Here is a 19205-nt window from a genome sequence, read left to right on the forward strand (position 1 = left end):
CAAAACTAATGTGAAGTTTTTAGCACCTTCAAAATTGAAATAAAATTTCTTTGAATTTGAATAATTAACATAGAAAAAGAAAAAAAACGAATTCTACATGGCTCAAAAACGGTGGAGTATAAGGTGCAATAGTCATCATGTCATGCACCGGTGCAATACATCTTTAGAACCACAAAAATGAAATATTCCTTTAAGATGCTATATCTGCAACCTATTGGACCTGTTATTTAACATTTGTAATTTATTATAATTTTAATTTGTCTTTTACATTAAAGCCTTTGTATTGCCTTACTCCTTCAACCTTTCTTAGACCTCCGGCCACCACCTCAGCGACCACCACCTCCGGCTCCGGCTACCAGTTTTGTTCACACGCTCCAAATCAATCGCAACAACAACAAACAACCCATTTTGATTTCAATGTCTTTCATCCCCGACCCCCATCGAGCAGATTTTGCAGTTCATAAAACAAGCTGGAAGGCTTCTCATTTCTCAACCTGATTATGAAAATCCATCAGTCCAAAACCCAAAAATGGCTTCTCCTTTTCCGGTGCGGTGGTCTCTGATTCAACTCCAGCCCGTGCCCAAACCAAAACCTGCGCCCAAGGACCCCAACCAAAATCTGACTCAAAATTCCATCCTTCAAGCGCCGCCAAGCTTTGTCTCCTTCTGCTTATCTGGGTTTTGATGAGCAGAAGGCGTGAGGGACATGGAGATGGGTTTGTTGGTCTCCAAATGAACCAGATCTGGGTCTGTATATCTCTCAGTGTATTTCGATTTCAAACCAGAGCTGATTTTGATGATGGCCCGAGGGGTGTGGTGACCGGAGGGGTGGAAGCGGGTAGGTTGCGTGTTGGAGGTTGTTGGTCGTTTGAATGGGAAGGTGGATGGAGAGGTGGCCAGAGGAGGTAGAGTTCTGGGTTTTTGGAGGGCCATCGCCATGAAGCGCCGGTGGTTGCAGCCTCAATCACCATCTGTCACCGGTAACTTCCATCGTTGTCATTCCCCGCCGCGCCGGAAGCCACCATCGGTCTGCAGGTGAGAAGGAAGAGACAGAGGAGGGAGAAAGGAGAGGTTGAGAGATAAGGGACAAGAATATTTGTGTAAATTTCAATTATTTATTTATTTATTAGCAGGTCATTAAACCTGTTATAATAGGTCATTTTTGCTCTTGCATGATGCAAGACCTAGAGTGCACTTGCACCCTAGAAGCCACCCTATAAAACTGTCAAATAGCTACAGAATTTTTTTAATTGTAAGATTGTGAGTTAACCCTAAGTAAGTTTGTAAGTGTGAGTAGTGTTTCGTCTCTTAAATATAAGATTGAGAGTTAAGTCCTCACCCACAAAAATAAAATGCACATTATAACAAATCAATTAATGTAAACACCCCCAACGAGAAAATTAGCCATTGCTTATACCCCGAAACCAAGCCAAACATATATCTCTAAGAAATTTACAAGATTAGACAAAATTAATTAATTAATTTTTTTGGTTTAATTTCAATTGACTCCAACATGCATTCTTACATCAATTCAAAAATTCACTGAGCTGTAAATTTTGCATTTGGGTAAGCCTGATCCACGTGGCAGTCTCTCAATGGCCATTCATGAGATATCCGGGTCCCAGCAGATAGACTTGGACTATGACTTGGTGACTTGGCTTGTTTGTCCCCACCCACCTTTTCACGCAAACAATCAATCACTCTCTCACTCATTCACTCACGTTTCTTGTCATCTCCTCCATTCCACTCTCCAAACCATCAACATCACCATTCAGCAATGGCTTCCAAGCTCTGCGACTCATGCAAATCCGCCACCGCCACCCTCTACTGCCGCCCGGACTCCGCCTTCCTCTGCGCCCCCTGCGACTCCAAAGTCCACGCCGCCAACAAGCTCGCCTCCCGCCATCCACGTGTCACTCTCTGCGAAGTCTGCGAGCAAGCCCCCGCTAGCCTCACATGCAAGGCCGATGCCGCCAACCTCTGCCTCTCCTGCGACCATGACATCCACTCCGCCAACCCCCTCGCCGCCCGCCACGAACGTTCCCCCGTCACTCCCTTCTTCCACTCCCCCGCCGCCAACTTCCTCGACCACCAACACTTGTTCACAGATGCAAAACCAGAACCAGAAGCAGAAGCAGCAGAAGAAGAGGAAGAGGCTGAAGCTGCTTCCTGGTTGCTCCCGACTCCCAAGGAAGCAGATCTGTTCTCCGAATCAGATCCACTCCATTTCCTAGATCTGGAACAGAAAATCAGCGACTGCGTTGTTCCGGTGAACAGCAATTTGAACCATATCCTTCCATCACAGTCACATTCACAATCGCAGAGTGTAAGAGCGATCTCATGATTCTGCTTAATATTTTTTGTGTGTGTGAGTGATTGTTTGTGTGTTTGTTTGTTCAGGTATCGTCGTGTTCGATGGAGGTAGGGGTTGTACCGGAAGGGAGCACGAGCGCGAGCACGGTGGTGTCGGAGATATCGAACGGTGGCGGTGGTTACGAGAGAGCGGTGGATAGGGAAGCGAAGGTGATGAGGTACAGGGAGAAGAGGAAGAATAGAAGGTTCGAGAAGACGATACGTTACGCTTCGAGGAAAGCGTATGCGGAAAGCAGACCGAGGATCAAAGGCAGGTTTGCAAAACGCTCTGATGATAACAACAATGCTGATCTTCCAGCTGCAGCTCTTGTTCCAACTTGTTGATTCACTCACTCACTCACAACAACCCTTGCATTTGTGTATATGTAATTAAATTTCTTTCTTGTTTCCTTAATTTTCTCTCTTTGTCTTTCTTTTTGGTTGCTGTTTTGTTTTGTATATAGTTTCATGTTCTATTGCAGTTTAAGTTGTGCAAAATGTAAGTTGCTTGAATGAATGTTGTTGGTTTCTGTGGTAGCATTGCACTTCCTCTTATGGCTATGGCTGCTGTATCAAAATCTGGAATGCTAAGTATGGTTTGTTTATTCACAAATCATATTTTTAAATCATATCTAGTCCTAAAAAGTGTTCCATTTCTTACATGTGCGGATTATCTACTACATCACTTTCTAGTCGATCCACCTTTGATTTATGTTATAAAATAACAAGTTTATATTTTATAATTGAGTTAGGTGTGTTTTAAAGGCTGGTTTAGCAACAAACTTTAAGTTCCACTCACAAATAAAACAAAGAGTTACATGATGTGATGATGAAGATATTTCCACCTCGAACGTGATTCTTGGAGAGAAGACAAGGATGTAAGAGATGTGACAATGATATCATTAAAAGAGAAGTGAGATATACACATAAACGAAGTGAGAGTGAGAGTGAGAGTGAGAGTGAAGTCAATTATAACTTTTTTTCTGCCAAGGTATTTTTACAACCGACAATCATGAGATGTGTCAGTCGAGGTTCTGAGATCATGTTAAATGGGTAGGTCTTTACTAATAAATTATTTTTCATACGCACTATTTTTTTTTATTTGATAGGCAAATGTTAGTGGTTAATTGTTAGTAAATTAGAAAATCCCTTCAAAATTTCCTTCCAGGATTCAAACCCTGGACCTTCCCCTCCCCACCCTTATGTCCCCTAGCTCTTTTCATACGCACTATGCCGGGTCGAACTATCTACTAGTTGTGTTAGACCTTGTTGATGAATGAATTAGCTTGTGTTAGACCTTGTTGTGAATGGATTAGCTCGTAACAACTGCATGCACTGAAGTTATTTTGCAATGTGGGATCTTGGTCTTCTATTTTCTTTAATAAGTAATCAATTAAAAATAACTCTTGAAACAGCGCTTATTAGTTATTAGTCTTATCTCGCTTAATCAATGTTGTTGTTTGCTTTTTTCTTTTTAACGCGGAATGCTATTTACTCGGTCTACACTTTCAGTTAGTAAAACCCGATTGGATAGTCACCCAAACCGCAGGACCAACATCAATACCAAACCAGCTGAAAATGCTTCTATCACCAGCCATTGGTAGCAATTTCAGATTTAGCGTGAGGAGCTTGTCAATTTCTCCAACCACCTGAGCACGTTGAAGAAGGCAGAAGCTCCCTATATACACACACCACACCTCAAATCAGATTCATTAATTGAAGTGAAGAACATGCCTGGGAATGAAGGCAGTAACATTGTGAGTGAATGGCAGAAGTCAAGATGCCTTGCGCTAACACCATGCATAGAGGGTCCTGCGATCGGAATTGACCTCGGAACTACGTACTCATGCGTTGGTATTTGGCTGCATGATCATGTTGAAATCATAGCCAATGATCAGGGTAACAGGACTACCCCGTCCTATGTGGCATTCACCGATACTGAACGATTGATCGGCAGTGCTGCCATGAACCAGGCCGCTATGAACCCAATGAACACCGTTTTCGGTAAGTCTCGAGTTCACTAATTCCACTGATTCTCTTAACTTTTTTCTGAAAATGTGTTTGATTGTTAGTAAAAATTGTTGTTATACTTAGATTTTATTATTGCAGGAGAACATTGTTTGTGCGTAGCAATTGATATGGTTTTGTGTATCTTTCGGTGTGGCGTGTGCAGATGCTAAGCGTTTGATGGGTAGGAGGTTTATGGATGATTTGGTGCAGAATGACATTAAATCGTGGCCGTTCAAGGTGATGCCTGGCCCTGGTTACAGGCCAATGATTGTAGTGAATTACAAGGGGGAGGTGAAGCGGTTTTCTCCGGAGGAGATATCTTCCATGGTTCTCACGAAGATGAGAGAGATTGCGGAGGCCTATCTTGGTACCACTGTAAAGAATGCGGTGATTAGTGTGCCCGCTTACTTCAATGACTCTCAGCGTCAGGCTACCAAGGATGCCGGCGTCATTTCTGGCCTCAATGTGATGCGAATCATCAATGAGCCTACTGCGGCTGCCATTGCCTATGGACTCGAACTCGACAAGAAAGGCATTGCCACCAGCGCTAAGAGGAACGTTCTCATTTTCGACCTTGGTGGTGGGGCTTTTGATGTCTCGCTTGTTACCATGGCGGAAGGTAGCTTCGAGGTGAAAGCCACCGCGGGTGACACTCACTTTGGGGGTGAGGAATTTGACAACAGAATTGTGAACCATTTTGTTGAGGAATTCAGGTGGAAGAACAATAAGGACATTAGCGGAGATGCCACCGCTGTTAGGAAGTTGAAGACCGCATGGGAGAAGGCGAAGAGGATACTATCATTCACTGATGAAACCACCATTGAGATTGATTCTCTGTATGAAGGCATTGAGTTTTCCACAAACATCTCTCGTGCGCGGTTCGAAGAGCTGAACAAGGACTTGTTCAGGATGTGTATGGAGCGTGTAGTGATGTGTTTGAAAGATGCAAAGATGGAAAAGAGAAAGGTGGACGATGTTGTTCTTGTTGGCGGATCCACGAGGATGCCAAAGGTTCAGCAGTTATTGCAAGAGTTCTTCAATGGCAAGGAAGTTTGCAAGAGCATCATTAACCCTGAGGAGGCTGTTGCCTATGGTGCTTCTGTCCAGGCTGCAATTTTGAGTGGAAAAAAGGGACTGCAGGCTCTTAAATTGCTTGATGTAACTCCACTCTGCATTGGATTTGAGACTGGTGATGGGGATATGCAAGTGTTGATTCCCAGAAATACTAAAATCCCCATTAGGAAGGAGGAGGTTTTTACAACCTCCGCCGATAACCAACCCGGTGTGCTGATTCCGGTTTTTGAGGAGGGTGACCGGATAGTTAGAACTCATGGTCGTCACTACAACAACTTGCTTGGCAAGTTTGTGGTGTCCGGACTCCCTTATTTACCAAAGGGTGCTCCAAAGCTCAATGTTTGCTTCGACATCAATGCTGATGGTATCTTGAGTGTCTCCGCAGAGGACAGAACCATAGGAATGAAGAACATGCTGACCAGAGAGAGGAACAAGATTAGAATCAGCAACGACAAGGTGAGGCTTTCGAAGGAGGCGATAGAGAAGATGGTGAAGGAAGGTGAGAAGTACAGAGAGAGAGTAGAGGCGAAGAATGCTCTAGAGAATTATGCGGATAACGTGAGGAAGATGATCAAGGATTATGATATGATTGGCTCAGAGTTTTCAGCTGATGATAAGAAGAGGATTGAAGATGCAATTGAGCAGGCTATGCAATGGCTTGATGGGAACAAACTTGCCAAGACTAATGAATTTAAGGAGAGGAAGAAGGAGGTGGAGAGTATCTGCAACCCCATCATCTTAGCTAAGATGAATCAAATGTTTGATTAAGCAGACAGAACATCGATCACATCAGCGTTTGATTTTGCAAGACACATTTGGTTTGGGATTAAATACTAGCTACATCATGTCTATATATAGCATACTTTTTCTCTGTTTTTTCAGTATACTGTACATCGTTGTTTCACCAATTACTCAAATAAAAAAGTTTAGATTCTTATTTCTGAACTGTCTAGACTCTTGATACATACATGATTTCCAGACATATTCTCTTGGGGCTATTCATGATGTTATAAAGAGAATTTAGGTTTACCAAAATCCTAAACCTGCATGGGAGTGTTAGCATAACTCATTTCTAAACACACTTATTTGGTTTTAAATTTATACAATTCACATGGAACAAAATCACGCTAATTCTCTTGTGACTTCTCTTCACTCCAATCAATTTTAAAGAGGATGCTATGATAAAGTTTGGACCACACTTCAGATAGTTGGTGGGCAGCTTCACAAGAAATGCAAAAATCAATTTTGTTTACATTGTGTAGGAGATACACCAATTGTACTTTATTCAGGGTTTAATACTAGACTTTCATATTTTTGGCATGGTTAAAGAAACAATCAAGATTAAAAAAAGCATCTAATTGTGGGGTTCAAAATCATGAGAATGATCCAAATGAAAGTACTAATGAAACTTTGTGATGGTTCATAACCATTAGTAATGGTATCGAAAGTAAACCATGTTTTCAAATTGCAGCAGCGTTTGCCGCAGCTAAAGATGTTGTTGTAAATGTTGTATTTTACAATTGTGGGTGCCTGAGAAGGCCACTAATGTCTTAGATCTCAAAACTGCTTAGTGGCCGTGGTAAGTGCGGCGCTTTCAGAAATCGCAGTAAAAAGCAAACTGCAGCAATTTAAATAGCTTTAAACTGCAACAATTTCAATAATGCTACATGGCTCGAAAGAGCATTAATGAAACCTCACGAATGCATAGGTGTCTAGATCTAATACCATTGATTAGTCTCTCTCCATTTTAATCCTCCCTGTGATTTCCATTAAAAGAAATTAATGTGTTAATAGCTGTCGTTGCTCTTCGTTTTGTACCATGAATCACTGCTCGCACCTGTTTTCTTAGAGTGTGCAAGAATTGAGTCAAACATAAACTCATTAATTTTTTGTTTTTAAATTATCTTCTGGTAAAGAACATATATTTTCTGCATTGTAAAAATAAGAAGAATAAATATTATGCAGATAGAAGCACTCGCTTGGACAAAAATTTCATACTCTTAGATATATACCAACTTAATTGATGTGAAACTTTGAAAACATTTACTCTAGCTAAATATATATATGTAAAAATTGCGAGCTAAATATATATATGTAAAATAACAAGGTATGAGAACTTTGAAAACATTTACAAGAGAATTATACAACTCAATTTCCTTTTGATCAATTTTTGCAGGTAAATTTTATGAAGCATTTTTTTTTAGTTTAATTTACTTTATTTGCGAAATGTTTTTTTTTGTACAACACAAAGGTTGTTGTTACAAGTATCATTTATACGTGACCACTAAATGATTTTTATTTTGAATAATTAGGTATTTAAAACGCTGAAAAAAACTTAATAATGATAAATATTACATATATTAAATTGCATATAGATCATAATCAAATACAAAATTTGGTTCAGAAATGTAATTGAGCTTTAAAATCAATCTAAAATAAAACTTGGCTTGTGCTTTGCTAATACTCAGATTAAATAAGATTATGTTTATAGTTTGTTCCTAGCTTATCATTTGACTTAACTATTATATTTCCCAAGCTAGCTATTAGAACATTTGATATAATGTATATGAAGATGACTTGGTAAAAGATTCATTTCCTTGTCTAATACATGACTTGATACGCAAGGTATGGATTTACATGATACATTATATAATCTACAAGTATATTAAACCATAAAATAGATGCGAACTTAAGCTCCACTTTATATAAATTAAGTTTTGGCTTGCCATTCCATTTTATTCATTTATCCTATAATGCTCTAGTTAAAATTTAAAGCAACTGCTCTAAAGTCCTCTCCCCTTTTCTTCTCCCTTTCCCATCATGTTTTTCTTTCGACAATTAATTCATTATGTTTTTTTGTTACATATATGAAAAATTATTCATTATGTTTCTTCAAAAATAAAAATGTATTACATATTTTAATTTTTCTTTTGTGATTAAAATGGAGATGAATTGAGGACAATGAAGATAACACTTCGGTTCTCTCTCGTACGTAAGAGCTAATTGCTTTGTCGACAACATGTTCTCTGAGTCCAATATATCTCCAATATATGTTGTTGAAGTATAGTATTTTGAATTTACATTCTTATATATATATATATATATATATATATATATTTATTGAAATTTAATCAATTGTAAAGCCCTTTATATTATATTTATCATAAGTACATTTTCCTTTTTGATTTTTTTCCATCTAAGGATTGATTTTAGTCTTGGATTGCTAAAGATAACTTGTTGAGTTTGGTGATATAATTTTTCAGTCTAGTTTGTTTAGTTTGGATTGTCTTATTAAATTCCTTAGTTTTGTCTATAGTTTTTATTTTTATTGGACTTTTTCAGTGCTTAAATTAGTGTGGGTTATTGCATTTATGTGAAAAAATTGTGTTTTTGACTTGTGATTAACTTAAGCGGAAAGCAACCATGAAGACGAGCTTATCTGACTTCAGCTCATCAAGTTGGAAGGAAAATCAAAGAAGGAGAATTGATATTCAAAAGAAGTCTTAGGTGCACCCAAATGTAAGACTCAATATAAGTTTAATATTCGTACTAATTGTTGTTTCTATTCCAAAAACAGGGATATCCTTGTTAAATGCATGGTAAGAGGACAAAGTGCTTTGAACACCATGGTGATTAGAGATAATGAGAGCATTACTAGTTAAGAGTCCTCTTCAAAGTATTCTAAACCTAGTATATAAGGACAAAAGTGAATGCTAAGCTTTGGCTCTGGAAGGTGCTTTGCTCATGGTGAGAAGATTGCCCGTGGACCGTCATGGATTTCTTAGCCGGTCAGATACTAAGCCCACTAGTGGATCTCATGAAAATGTCCAAGACAGACCCAACCCAATCTTAGCAGGGAGCGCACACGTTGATATGAGTCGGCCGCCCGTATGAAGAAACGTTCAAATTCACTCTCATTTTGCCTCATCAATAGGGTTGCCCAAATCTTCCCCCCCCCCCCTAAATGTATTCGTTTGATTTCCTCCTCCCTGTAAACACAGTTAGTGGATCGCTTCATTCCCGCACCCTCTTTATGTGTTAGTCTGATCCTCTCCATCACTTTAATTGTAGCAAAAGAGATTTGATTATATAATTTCTGTAAACAGTTATGAAGCCATTGTTAAGGAGCACGATGGAAGTCAAAAGAAAAACATCCTCCGTGAATATTTGTTCCATGATTATTGAGGGGGGAGCTGTACAAATGTGGCCTACACTAGGTTGATATCTAAACTCAACCTAAAGGCCAAACCCCACGTCCAACTTAAAAACTACAATGTATTAGTAAGGATGGTTAAATTTTGGTGAGCTAATATGTTTGTGATTGGATTTTCTATTGAAAAAAAAGAGAGGATAATGATGTTTGTAATGTAGTACATATAGAGGCTAGCCACATTCTTAGGCTATAACAAGTAAATAGGAAATACCATTATGATGGTTTCACTTATAAGTTATCTTTTGTATATAATAATCACAAGGTTACACTTGTACCTTTATTCACTAAGGGAAGTTTGTGAGGAATATGTAAAATTGACGATGAAAAAAGAAAATGAGACAGGATTTGAGTGAAAAAGAGAAAATATATGAAAAGAAAAAGAAATGATTTTCAACTATGCCTAAAAGACAGTAACACACCTCCTTATGTAAGAACAAGTCCAATTTCCAAAGTGTATTATTCTAGTAGTTTTTATGTCCAAAAAAACAAGCTATTCTTACAAACATAATTCAAGTTAAGTGTTGCATTGGACTGAAACAACTAACAATGAAAATGGGGTGGACAAACAAAACCATGCATACAGGCAGCAGGTGCAATTAGAAAGAACTCTGGCTAATCTCCTTCCACACATTCAATTGTTTTTTCCTAGCTAGTTACAAATTGTGGAACCGAGAAAGTGAGAATAGTTCTATGCAATTATTTTTCTATTCTTTCATGATACACAGCAATGAGATTGCCTTATGACCAAACCATAAACAGATTTTTTGACATGTCTCCCCAGTTTGGATCCACCACTCATCAATGCACAACCTCGGAGCTACCTTGAGAAGGAACGTCTTTGTTCATCGAGAAACGAACAACAACACATGTGATATTGTCAGCACTACCTCTATGATATGCTTCTTGCATCAGTCTCTTTGCTGCCTCCTCTGCATCCTCAATCGGTTTAATCATAGCAACAGCTTCCTGAATAGGATAAGGTTTTAAAAGAATCAGAAAAATAAGACAAAGCATTTGCCTTTATTTGTTTTGCAATTGAAACCAAAGTATTTTGCACATATAGAAGGCATTGACATAGCCAACACATGGCATTGAGATCCTATACAATCCCAACTCTTCCCAGCAGAGATTAATTCGTCAGAATTTTAGTGGTTATCATGGAGATGTGTTGTTGTAGTCATCAGAGAGAAGAAAGGGGAAGAAATTAACATGATTGCAAACCTCATTTGAGACAACATCCCATAGCCCATCACTAGCCAAGATAAGAAACTCAAGAGAAGTGTCAACTTTTTCTTCCTGCAAGATCCACAAACATGAAGAGGCAGGCAGCACATAAGATTTGAGTTCACATAAACCAGAATAAGAATCAAGACAGAGAACATCAACATCTGTTTTACATCCATTATAGTACACAATTGTTGTCAGTTAGTGGCATGATCGTCTTTAACTAGAAGAAATTCAAAAAATGCTCCTGGATAATGTTATTGTGGACTAGGAATAAATAATAAAATAAGATTTATTGCTTCATCATACTGTTTCATAACATAACTTTGGGAATTTCAAAACATTGTCAGACCAATGTGCAAACAATTACAAATGCATGCATGGTCAAGTGTTAATGCAAATTTTTCACATTTCTTTTGACATAGCAATTCTGAGTTCAAGAAACAGTGATAACCTCATTCTAAGAAGCTCTTTCTATGTTGTCTATTATTCATTCACTAAGTGAATTCTGTCTTTGGCTCATTTTTTATCTCCATTTACGCTACACTTAAACTAGAATGCCCACAATGCGAACTTGTACATTAACACCATGCACTGTATACAGGCACACGTTGAGATGAATCTATAACAATATGAAATATCTAAGAATGGATGTCACTAAACATGGTAGATGCAGACCTGGATTTCTGGATCAGCAACAACATATTGCTTCAGTAGTCTATCGCCAAATGCACGAGAAACAGCAAGAACACCTCCGACTCTCCAAGTTCCTGAAAAAGACATTTATCAATAGTGACAAACAAGATAAATATTTTAAATTAAATATAATTGTATTATAAATTTACCAGCCCACATAACAAAGCCTCCTGCATCTTCAATCCTTTGCCTCTCATCAGTTTGGTCTGGCTTGTGATCTCGCGAAACAGCAATTGCTAGAGGAAACCACAATTGAAAGGAAAATGTTAGTAATCATTCTACAGAGGGTAATCAGCTGAATAATACATCGTACTGCATGTTCTTTCTGTATTTATTTTTCTGATTCTGGTCCAGTTCTATGATAAAAGAAACTATGTCAAGTCATATTATATCATAGTACAATCAATAATTTACCACATGCATCTAAGAATGTGTGTGTGTGTGCCCATATATCTGTGCATAAAGTTAGTATCCTTACCGTTACCGCCCCTGCATATAACAGCCCTGGAGTCCCCAACATTTGCAACAAGCAACCGGTCACCAACTAGAATGGCAGTGGAAGCAGTAGAGCCAGCATCTCTACTATGAGTACTATTTTCCGATTTCAGAAATTCAGAGTCGGTATGGTTATATGCATCAGCTGTGGAAAAGTATATGTTTGGAAGGAAAAAAAACGTTATTCTCTGGAAATAACAAATTGCATAACATCAGGCGTATAAGTGACAGGTAGGAGATAGCATACCTATTGCAGATTTGGTGTCAGAAATGAAGTTTGGGTGACTGATCAAATTACTAAACAGATTTTTCTTCACATACTCAGCAGCACGAGCCCCACCATGACCTGAGAGTTTAAAACAAGAAAGTTTCTACTTTTCAGGACAGATAAGAATACCATCAACATCAAGTTCACGCATAGGTTATATATAGATATAGACATATAGTCAATAGGAAATCATTCCTGCAAGCTTAAACTTTTTAGGGGGGGGGGGAAATTCTCATGCTAAACAAAGAAACACTCTACACTAAAACCTTGCTCATATAGGAAATAAATGAAGATTCAAATGTCACAACAAAGAATACTACAAAGACAACTTTGAGTTCAAGAGTAGAAAGATGAAGCATCCAGAAATTATGCGGACAGAATGACTGTAAATTGGTAACTTTCAAAGAAATTCTGTCATAGTGTGCAGAAAACAATATATTACCCTTACATAACAGACTAATAAAACCATCAACAATCAGGGTGATAGGATCAAAGATGAGATGAGACCACAAATTTAAAATTCCCTCCTTGTGTTTATGAATATTTGAGAAAATAGAAGCAGAAAGCTGATAAGGCTGAAAATGGAGTACAAAAATGCAAAATCTAGCTTGTTAATACAAGTACAGAAGTACACAAGCATCTGCATATAGCATCAATAAGTTCCATTGAATAATTAATCTCCCAATATTTTATGAAATGGAAAATCCAGAAAAGAAACAGAGTCAAGAAATATTTGTGCATAATTCTAATTAGTGTACAGCCAGGAGACAGAGATGAGAGAAAGATGTAAGTATACCATCAAAAACTCCAAAAAGGCCAACAATTTCACCATCAACACCATCAATTCTTGTCTCATAAAAATCTTCCATCGAAGCTCTCTTGCCAACAGAGCTAGCATACCCATAGCTGAATTTGCCATTGTGACTATAGATACAAATCAAATCAGATTGTGTCACAATCATCTCATGTAGTCCTATTCTTTAGTATTTTTTTCCAAAAGGAAATAATGCCACCAACTTTTTCGGCATCAAATTTCAATGCAATATTAAAGTGAGAGATCACCTTTGTTTTCTAATCAATTAATCAAATCAGTAATGCATAAAATCCACAGCTCATACATGAGATGGAGAACAAAACTAACTCTGCTAACAATGAAAGAAATGCATCCTCAAACCTATGTCCCAACTACGCGACTGATATGGGCTGCATTTGAAAAACTTATTTGAGGTTATCTTATAGCGTAAATACTTATGCAAGTGTCTGGGTGAACATGTGAGAATAACTTATTACCTACGTATAAGTTGTTTTGAGTTTATTTTAAGAAACTGCTCTAATTAACTTATGAATAAGTGCGTATGCTTACTTTTACTTATAGCTATTTTTATGTGCTAACAATCAAGGGAGAAGAAAGAATTTTGCTGCAAGGTAAATCCATCATAATTCCAAGTCTAACACAAATGTTCAGGAATAAAATATGTAAATTTCATTGGAAAATAAGAACAACCCATGATGCATAAAATCAACCAATAACAATTAAGCAGAAGAACAGGTAAAAAAAAGGATTATAATTAAGAAAATACCCAATTATTGATCCAAAGAAAGATGGATTGTGAAGGAAAAAAAAGTTGACCTGAGACCACCGCCGCTGACCGGAGCATCATCGGCGGAATGAACCTGGCTTGAAGATGACAAAACTGAATTGAGATAGCCCATTTTACACCTAGAAAGAGGGTGATTCTTCAACCAAAATGAAGAAAGAACAGAACTTTAACGTATGATTTCCTTCCAAGCAATCATAACATTTGTGGGGTCATTTTGAAATCATTCAATTCCATCATGTTTTACCCTGCATACAGAACAATGAAGAATTAATTTCTCAATAGTTGACAAGAATTTGTACAAAAAAGATGTCAACTTTGTACATAGGTTTTGCTAAGGGCATAAATATGTTGAACAAGGATGGAAATTGGGAAGAATTATTGAACAAGGGAGAAGGAGAGAGAGAACCTGAGGAAGGAGAGAGAGAGAGAGAGAGAGAGAGAGAGAGAGAGAGAGAGTTGGGAAAGAAATGAGTGGGTCTTGTGTTTAATTTTAGTTGAAGGCAACTCATTGTTTGTTCAACAATTGAGACAATTTTAGCACCAAGAAGTAATTAAGACAATTCAAACACATCATATAGTCAGTCTACCCAAACGGATGCCGATTATAATGGTAAAAAGTAGTAACTGTTTAAACTTCTAGATTGAGAGTTTGATTCTTAAGAATCTTGATCATACCCGTATCAAATTGTGAGAACAATTAAAAAAACACGCCATAATCTTCTTCCAAACATTTAATGGTATTTCTTTAAAAAACATTGGGTTAATATGAACTAAACAAAAGAATAAAAAATTGACTCATAATTTATTAATTAAATAAAATAGTTAGACAATTTTTTTTTTTAGTTTTAGGTAAATGTGACAATGGTGTGAAATATGATGAGTTGAGATAGGCGCTATTTAAATAAGTCTAACGTATTTAAAATCTTAAGGCCTGAGTCTAGTATGCTACTTGTTATAGATTTTATTTTTTTCGAAATTGACTTGACCTGGTTGAAAGCATGACTTCTTCACCTATTTAAATATATATTTCATAATAAGACTTATTCTTATTAACAAACTTATATGTTAAGGCTTAAGAAGCTACCAAACTTATAGGTGTATGAGTAAATTTTTTATTTGAAAAGTATGAGTTAAATTATACTAAAAGAAATCTTTCTATAAACAAATAATATTATATAAGTTACCGGGTAGAGGAAAGAAAAATAGATTGCATTAGATGTTTTAGGTTCTTAAAATTTATTTTAAAATTATACTTCATATCAAAATATTTAAAAAAGTCAAAAACATATTTTTAAGTAGACTTATATAATTTTCTTAAATATAAAACTGTAAATAAATAAATAAATAAATAATGTAAAGATATTATAATAAATTTCTAATGTAAGAACAATAGTAATAGTAAAATATATTTATATTAATTATATTTATATTAATTATATTTATTTTAAGAGAAAAAGTTTAATGCACCGACGGTGTAAAGTTTTTTTACACCGTCAATCAATTTCGATTTTTCAAATGTGGGAAATATGAATTTTTAATTAAATTAAATTGAGTGACATGACAAATCTTTACGATGTAAACAAAATGATGCATTAAAATTAAACTCTTATTTTAATGTGCTAACTTATTAGGTTTGGAAGGCTTTTTTTAATGATATGATTAATCTAGATATAGCTTTTATAACTAAGTAACTTTTAGTAAAAAATGAAGACCTATTTTCCATTCCTGAAAGGTAAAGATGAGAGATTGATTTGGCAGGGCAATTAAAGAAATAAATAATGGTTTATTGATTGTGTGTTAAAAATAGTTGGTGAGTTCCGTTGCATACGCGTCGTTGAATGAGGGGCTAAGCTTTCGATGGGACCGAGTCAATTCTAAGAAAATAAGAGAAAACTGTTTTTTGACAAACAAGTTTCCTCTACTCATCCAATGGGCATGACACGTGTGAACTATGTGCTTTGCATGCAAAAACCATATGCACACGACACCTCTTTGTTATTTTTAAGGAAAATGTTTGGTAGCCCTAGACGTGAAAGAAAGAGAACGAGTAAACGGCCATTTTGGTCCTTGATTGTGTTCACTTATGATGAACCAGTCCTCATATTTTGGAAATGGTCTTTTTTCATCCCTGAATTTGTCGTCGTCGGTCAAATTAGTCCTTGATTAAGTTTTCCGTTGGTCCCTCAGACGGAAAAGTCCAAATATCACCATTTTTGCCACATTGGCTTGACACATCATCAATGACTCACATCTTATTATGTCAATTTAGTCCCCTAAAAAATAAAAATAAAAAAATTGAATTTATTAATTCAAATTACAGAAAGTCACTTAATCATCAATTCATCATCTTCAACCTCATCTTCGTCTTCATCCTCAATCTCACCTTTTTTTCATCATTTCCAAAAAACAAACACAAAATCCCCAAATGTTCATCCTCCATCTTCTTATTCTTCATCTTCTATAATTCTAAATCTTAAAAAACCCAAACCCGGAAATTTAAAAAGCCAAACCCAACCTAACCCAGAAATAAAAAACCCACCCCTAACCTAAATCCCAACTCCATAATACATGGCCACCCCCATCCATGGATCCAGTGACGAGAGTTTGAGATTGAAATTGAGGAGACGCATAGCCACCTTATTTCTTTACATTATAATTTTCTTCACAAAATAAAAAGTCTGCAATTGTGCATACATGTAGTCATTGTAAGAGAATCTGGGTGTAAATTTTGGATAATTTGAATTCTGGGTCTGGGTAAAGTTTCGATCTTTTGTGATCTAGATGATGTCTTCTGGGACATCTTCGTATTGGTGCTACGGGTACAGTCAGTTTATGAGGGTGTGGAGACAGGACACGGTGGCTTGCCCCGATTGCGACGGTGGGTTCATTGAAGAGGTTGAGCATCCGGCGGCGCGTTCTGCCCACGCGTGATTCTTCTTCCCTTTGATGTCGACGACGGCACCAGCAGTGTCCTCTCCTCTGCGGTTCCAAACGGAGCCAAGGTCGCTCTATTCTCAGCGATGGCCACAGTTCCAAACGGGTTTACTCCTTTCAGCAATGACGTCGTTGTACTCTTCCAGCGACGGCGGCGATGTACTCCTCCTTGGACGTCGTCGACAAAAACGGCACCAAGTTAGCCCTTTTCTCCCCTCGGCGACAACGGTGATTCCTCTCACTACCTTTCACCACCACAGTTCTCATACACGCCCACCACACTGGTCTCTTTCCCCTTCTACTTTTCCACCTTTTTCTGTTCTTCTATCACTGGGTTGTTGGGTTTGATAGGGTTGGGGGTGGCTGGATCTGAGTGCTTCGATCTGAATGGGGCTGGGTTTGAATTTGTTAAAAATGATTTGTTTTTGGAAAAATTAATCTTCTATCATCTGTTGTATGTGTTTCATTCCTCATAGATTCACATTCTTAGCCTTTAATTTTCATCAAATTTTACGTTGGCACACTGTTCTTCTTCCACTGTGATTGTTAGCTTCTAATTTCATTAATTTCTATCAATAATCTGATTGTTATGCACACTAGCCTTTGCTTGATTTTTCCCATTTTTATTGGTTTTCATATTGTTGTACCGTTCTTGGTCATGCGTTCTTGGTTTGTTATTGATTTTTTTAGAATTTCTTTACTGAATGGTTATGATGAAGATGTTGTGAATGAAGGTGATGAAGATGTTGTGAATTTATTAATTCAAATTTCAGAGTTTTTATTTTCTAAGGGGACTAAATTGACTAAGGTTACAATCTGAGTCATTGACCACGTGTCAAGCCATGTGGCAAAAATGGTGACATTTGGACTTTTCCGTTTAAGGGACCAACGGAAAACTCAATCAAGGACTAACTTGACCGACGACAACAAATTCAGGGACGAAAAAAGACCATTTTCAAAGTATGAGGACTAGTCCATCATAAGTGAACACAATCAAGGACCAAAATGGCTGTTTACTCGAAAGAGAACTAATAGTGTTTAACTCCCTCCGTTCCCTATTATAAGTCACATTTTTTTAAAAAAACTTGTTACAAAATATAAGTCACTTTCTAATATCTAGGAAGCATTAAATAAGTTTTTCCAAGTTCACCCTCATATTTAATATGAAAGAGATGATAAACTTTAGAAGTATTAACTTGGAGAGAGAAAATCATAGGAAAGCAAATCATTTTTTTTATAAATTTATTACTAATAACTACTTTTCTTAATCTAAGATATTTAGTTATTTGTGACTTATATATAGGAACGGAGGGAGTATATGATATGATGATAACTGAAAGAGAAAAAGAAAAATATGATGTGTAAAGAGTGTTTTCAATGGTAGTAGCAAGTATAAAGATAGTCACACACTTCGAACTCGCTTACACACAAAAAATAAGACAAAAGAAAAACAAATTAGTAATATGATAGATACAGAAATAAGTATGTGAATATTAGATGGGAAATAAAATAAGGTGTGAGTAAAATCTTTTATTTAGTATTTAACAGATATTATCATATTTCGGAGAACAATTGTATGTATCTTTTTATAAATGTTTTTTTCAATATTCAAACTTGTGTTTTATTCGTTATGGGTGTCTAACTTGATTACCACTAAACCAACAGATTAATTGAATATAAAAAGTTAAAAACTACCCATTGAAACAAATGAAAAAAAGTTGAATATAAAAAACTTGCTGCATTTTCATCATTTCCACAATTGCTTGGACATTTATGATAAGACATTGGGAATACTAGTTTTGTGACCATTTCAACCACCGCCAAATGTGTTTGTTTTAAAAATGCAAAATGTATTTATAAGGGCTCGAAACTGCTAAACTGCTATAAGTATAGTATATATTTTACATATGAGAAACCGTCACAATTACGTTTTACATTTCTTAACTAAATACTAGTTGTGAAGGTTAAAACCCCATAAGATTTGTGTGTCACTTGGAAGTCATGATTGTGCGAAAATTCACAAATCATTTTCATTTGACAAGAGAGAGGTGTTTTCATATATGGAAAAAATCTCTCGTAGGACTAGGAGGATGACATTGCTGCTAGAGAGAACACGTCGTCTTATAGGAACAAACTCCATCCTGATGATGTTTTTCATTAAGAAGAGGAAGATGAGGATTTGGTGGAGAACCGTTGGTACAAGGATGAAGAAGAAGACGACTATGAAAAACCTTTTGATCGGTGCCCAGATCCTGTGTCTAAGCAGGAGTTTGATGGGGAGTGCCAGTCGTGGAAACAAGTGTTGGTAGTGAAACTGTTGGAGTTAAATGTGTTGATG

At 36.8% G+C, this 19205-nt stretch overlaps 3 protein-coding genes across 3 annotated transcripts; 2 read left to right on the top strand and 1 right to left on the bottom strand.

The window, feature by feature from the left end:
• Nucleotides 1-1677: 1677 nt before the first annotated feature.
• LOC130725741 (zinc finger protein CONSTANS-LIKE 4) lies at nt 1678-2889 on the top strand. The gene is made up of 2 exons (XM_057576945.1): nt 1678-2326; nt 2401-2889. The coding sequence occupies exons 1-2, from the start codon at nt 1778-1780 to the stop codon at nt 2695-2697; spliced, it is 846 nt and encodes a 281-aa protein (XP_057432928.1). The 5' UTR covers nt 1678-1777; the 3' UTR covers nt 2698-2889.
• Nucleotides 2890-3616: 727 nt separating this feature from the next.
• Nucleotides 3617-6338, top strand: LOC130725755 (heat shock cognate 70 kDa protein 2-like). Its single transcript, XM_057576954.1, has 2 exons — nt 3617-4356; nt 4526-6338. The coding sequence occupies exons 1-2, from the start codon at nt 4083-4085 to the stop codon at nt 6202-6204; spliced, it is 1953 nt and encodes a 650-aa protein (XP_057432937.1). The 5' UTR covers nt 3617-4082; the 3' UTR covers nt 6205-6338.
• A 3779-nt stretch (nt 6339-10117) lies between these two features.
• LOC130725761 (probable protein phosphatase 2C 59) lies at nt 10118-14473 on the bottom strand. Its single transcript, XM_057576958.1, has 9 exons — nt 14340-14473; nt 13963-14178; nt 13129-13256; nt 12312-12410; nt 12048-12209; nt 11719-11805; nt 11552-11643; nt 10871-10945; nt 10118-10615 (listed from the first exon to the last, which is right to left on the bottom strand). Exons 2-9 carry the CDS (start codon nt 14043-14045, stop codon nt 10448-10450), a joined length of 894 nt encoding a protein of 297 aa, XP_057432941.1. The 5' UTR covers nt 14046-14178; nt 14340-14473; the 3' UTR covers nt 10118-10447.
• Nucleotides 14474-19205: the final 4732 nt, after the last annotated feature.

Source organism: Lotus japonicus, chromosome 1 (genome assembly GCF_012489685.1).
Source record: "Lotus japonicus ecotype B-129 chromosome 1, LjGifu_v1.2".
Classification (NCBI taxonomy): domain Eukaryota; kingdom Viridiplantae; phylum Streptophyta; class Magnoliopsida; order Fabales; family Fabaceae; genus Lotus; species Lotus japonicus.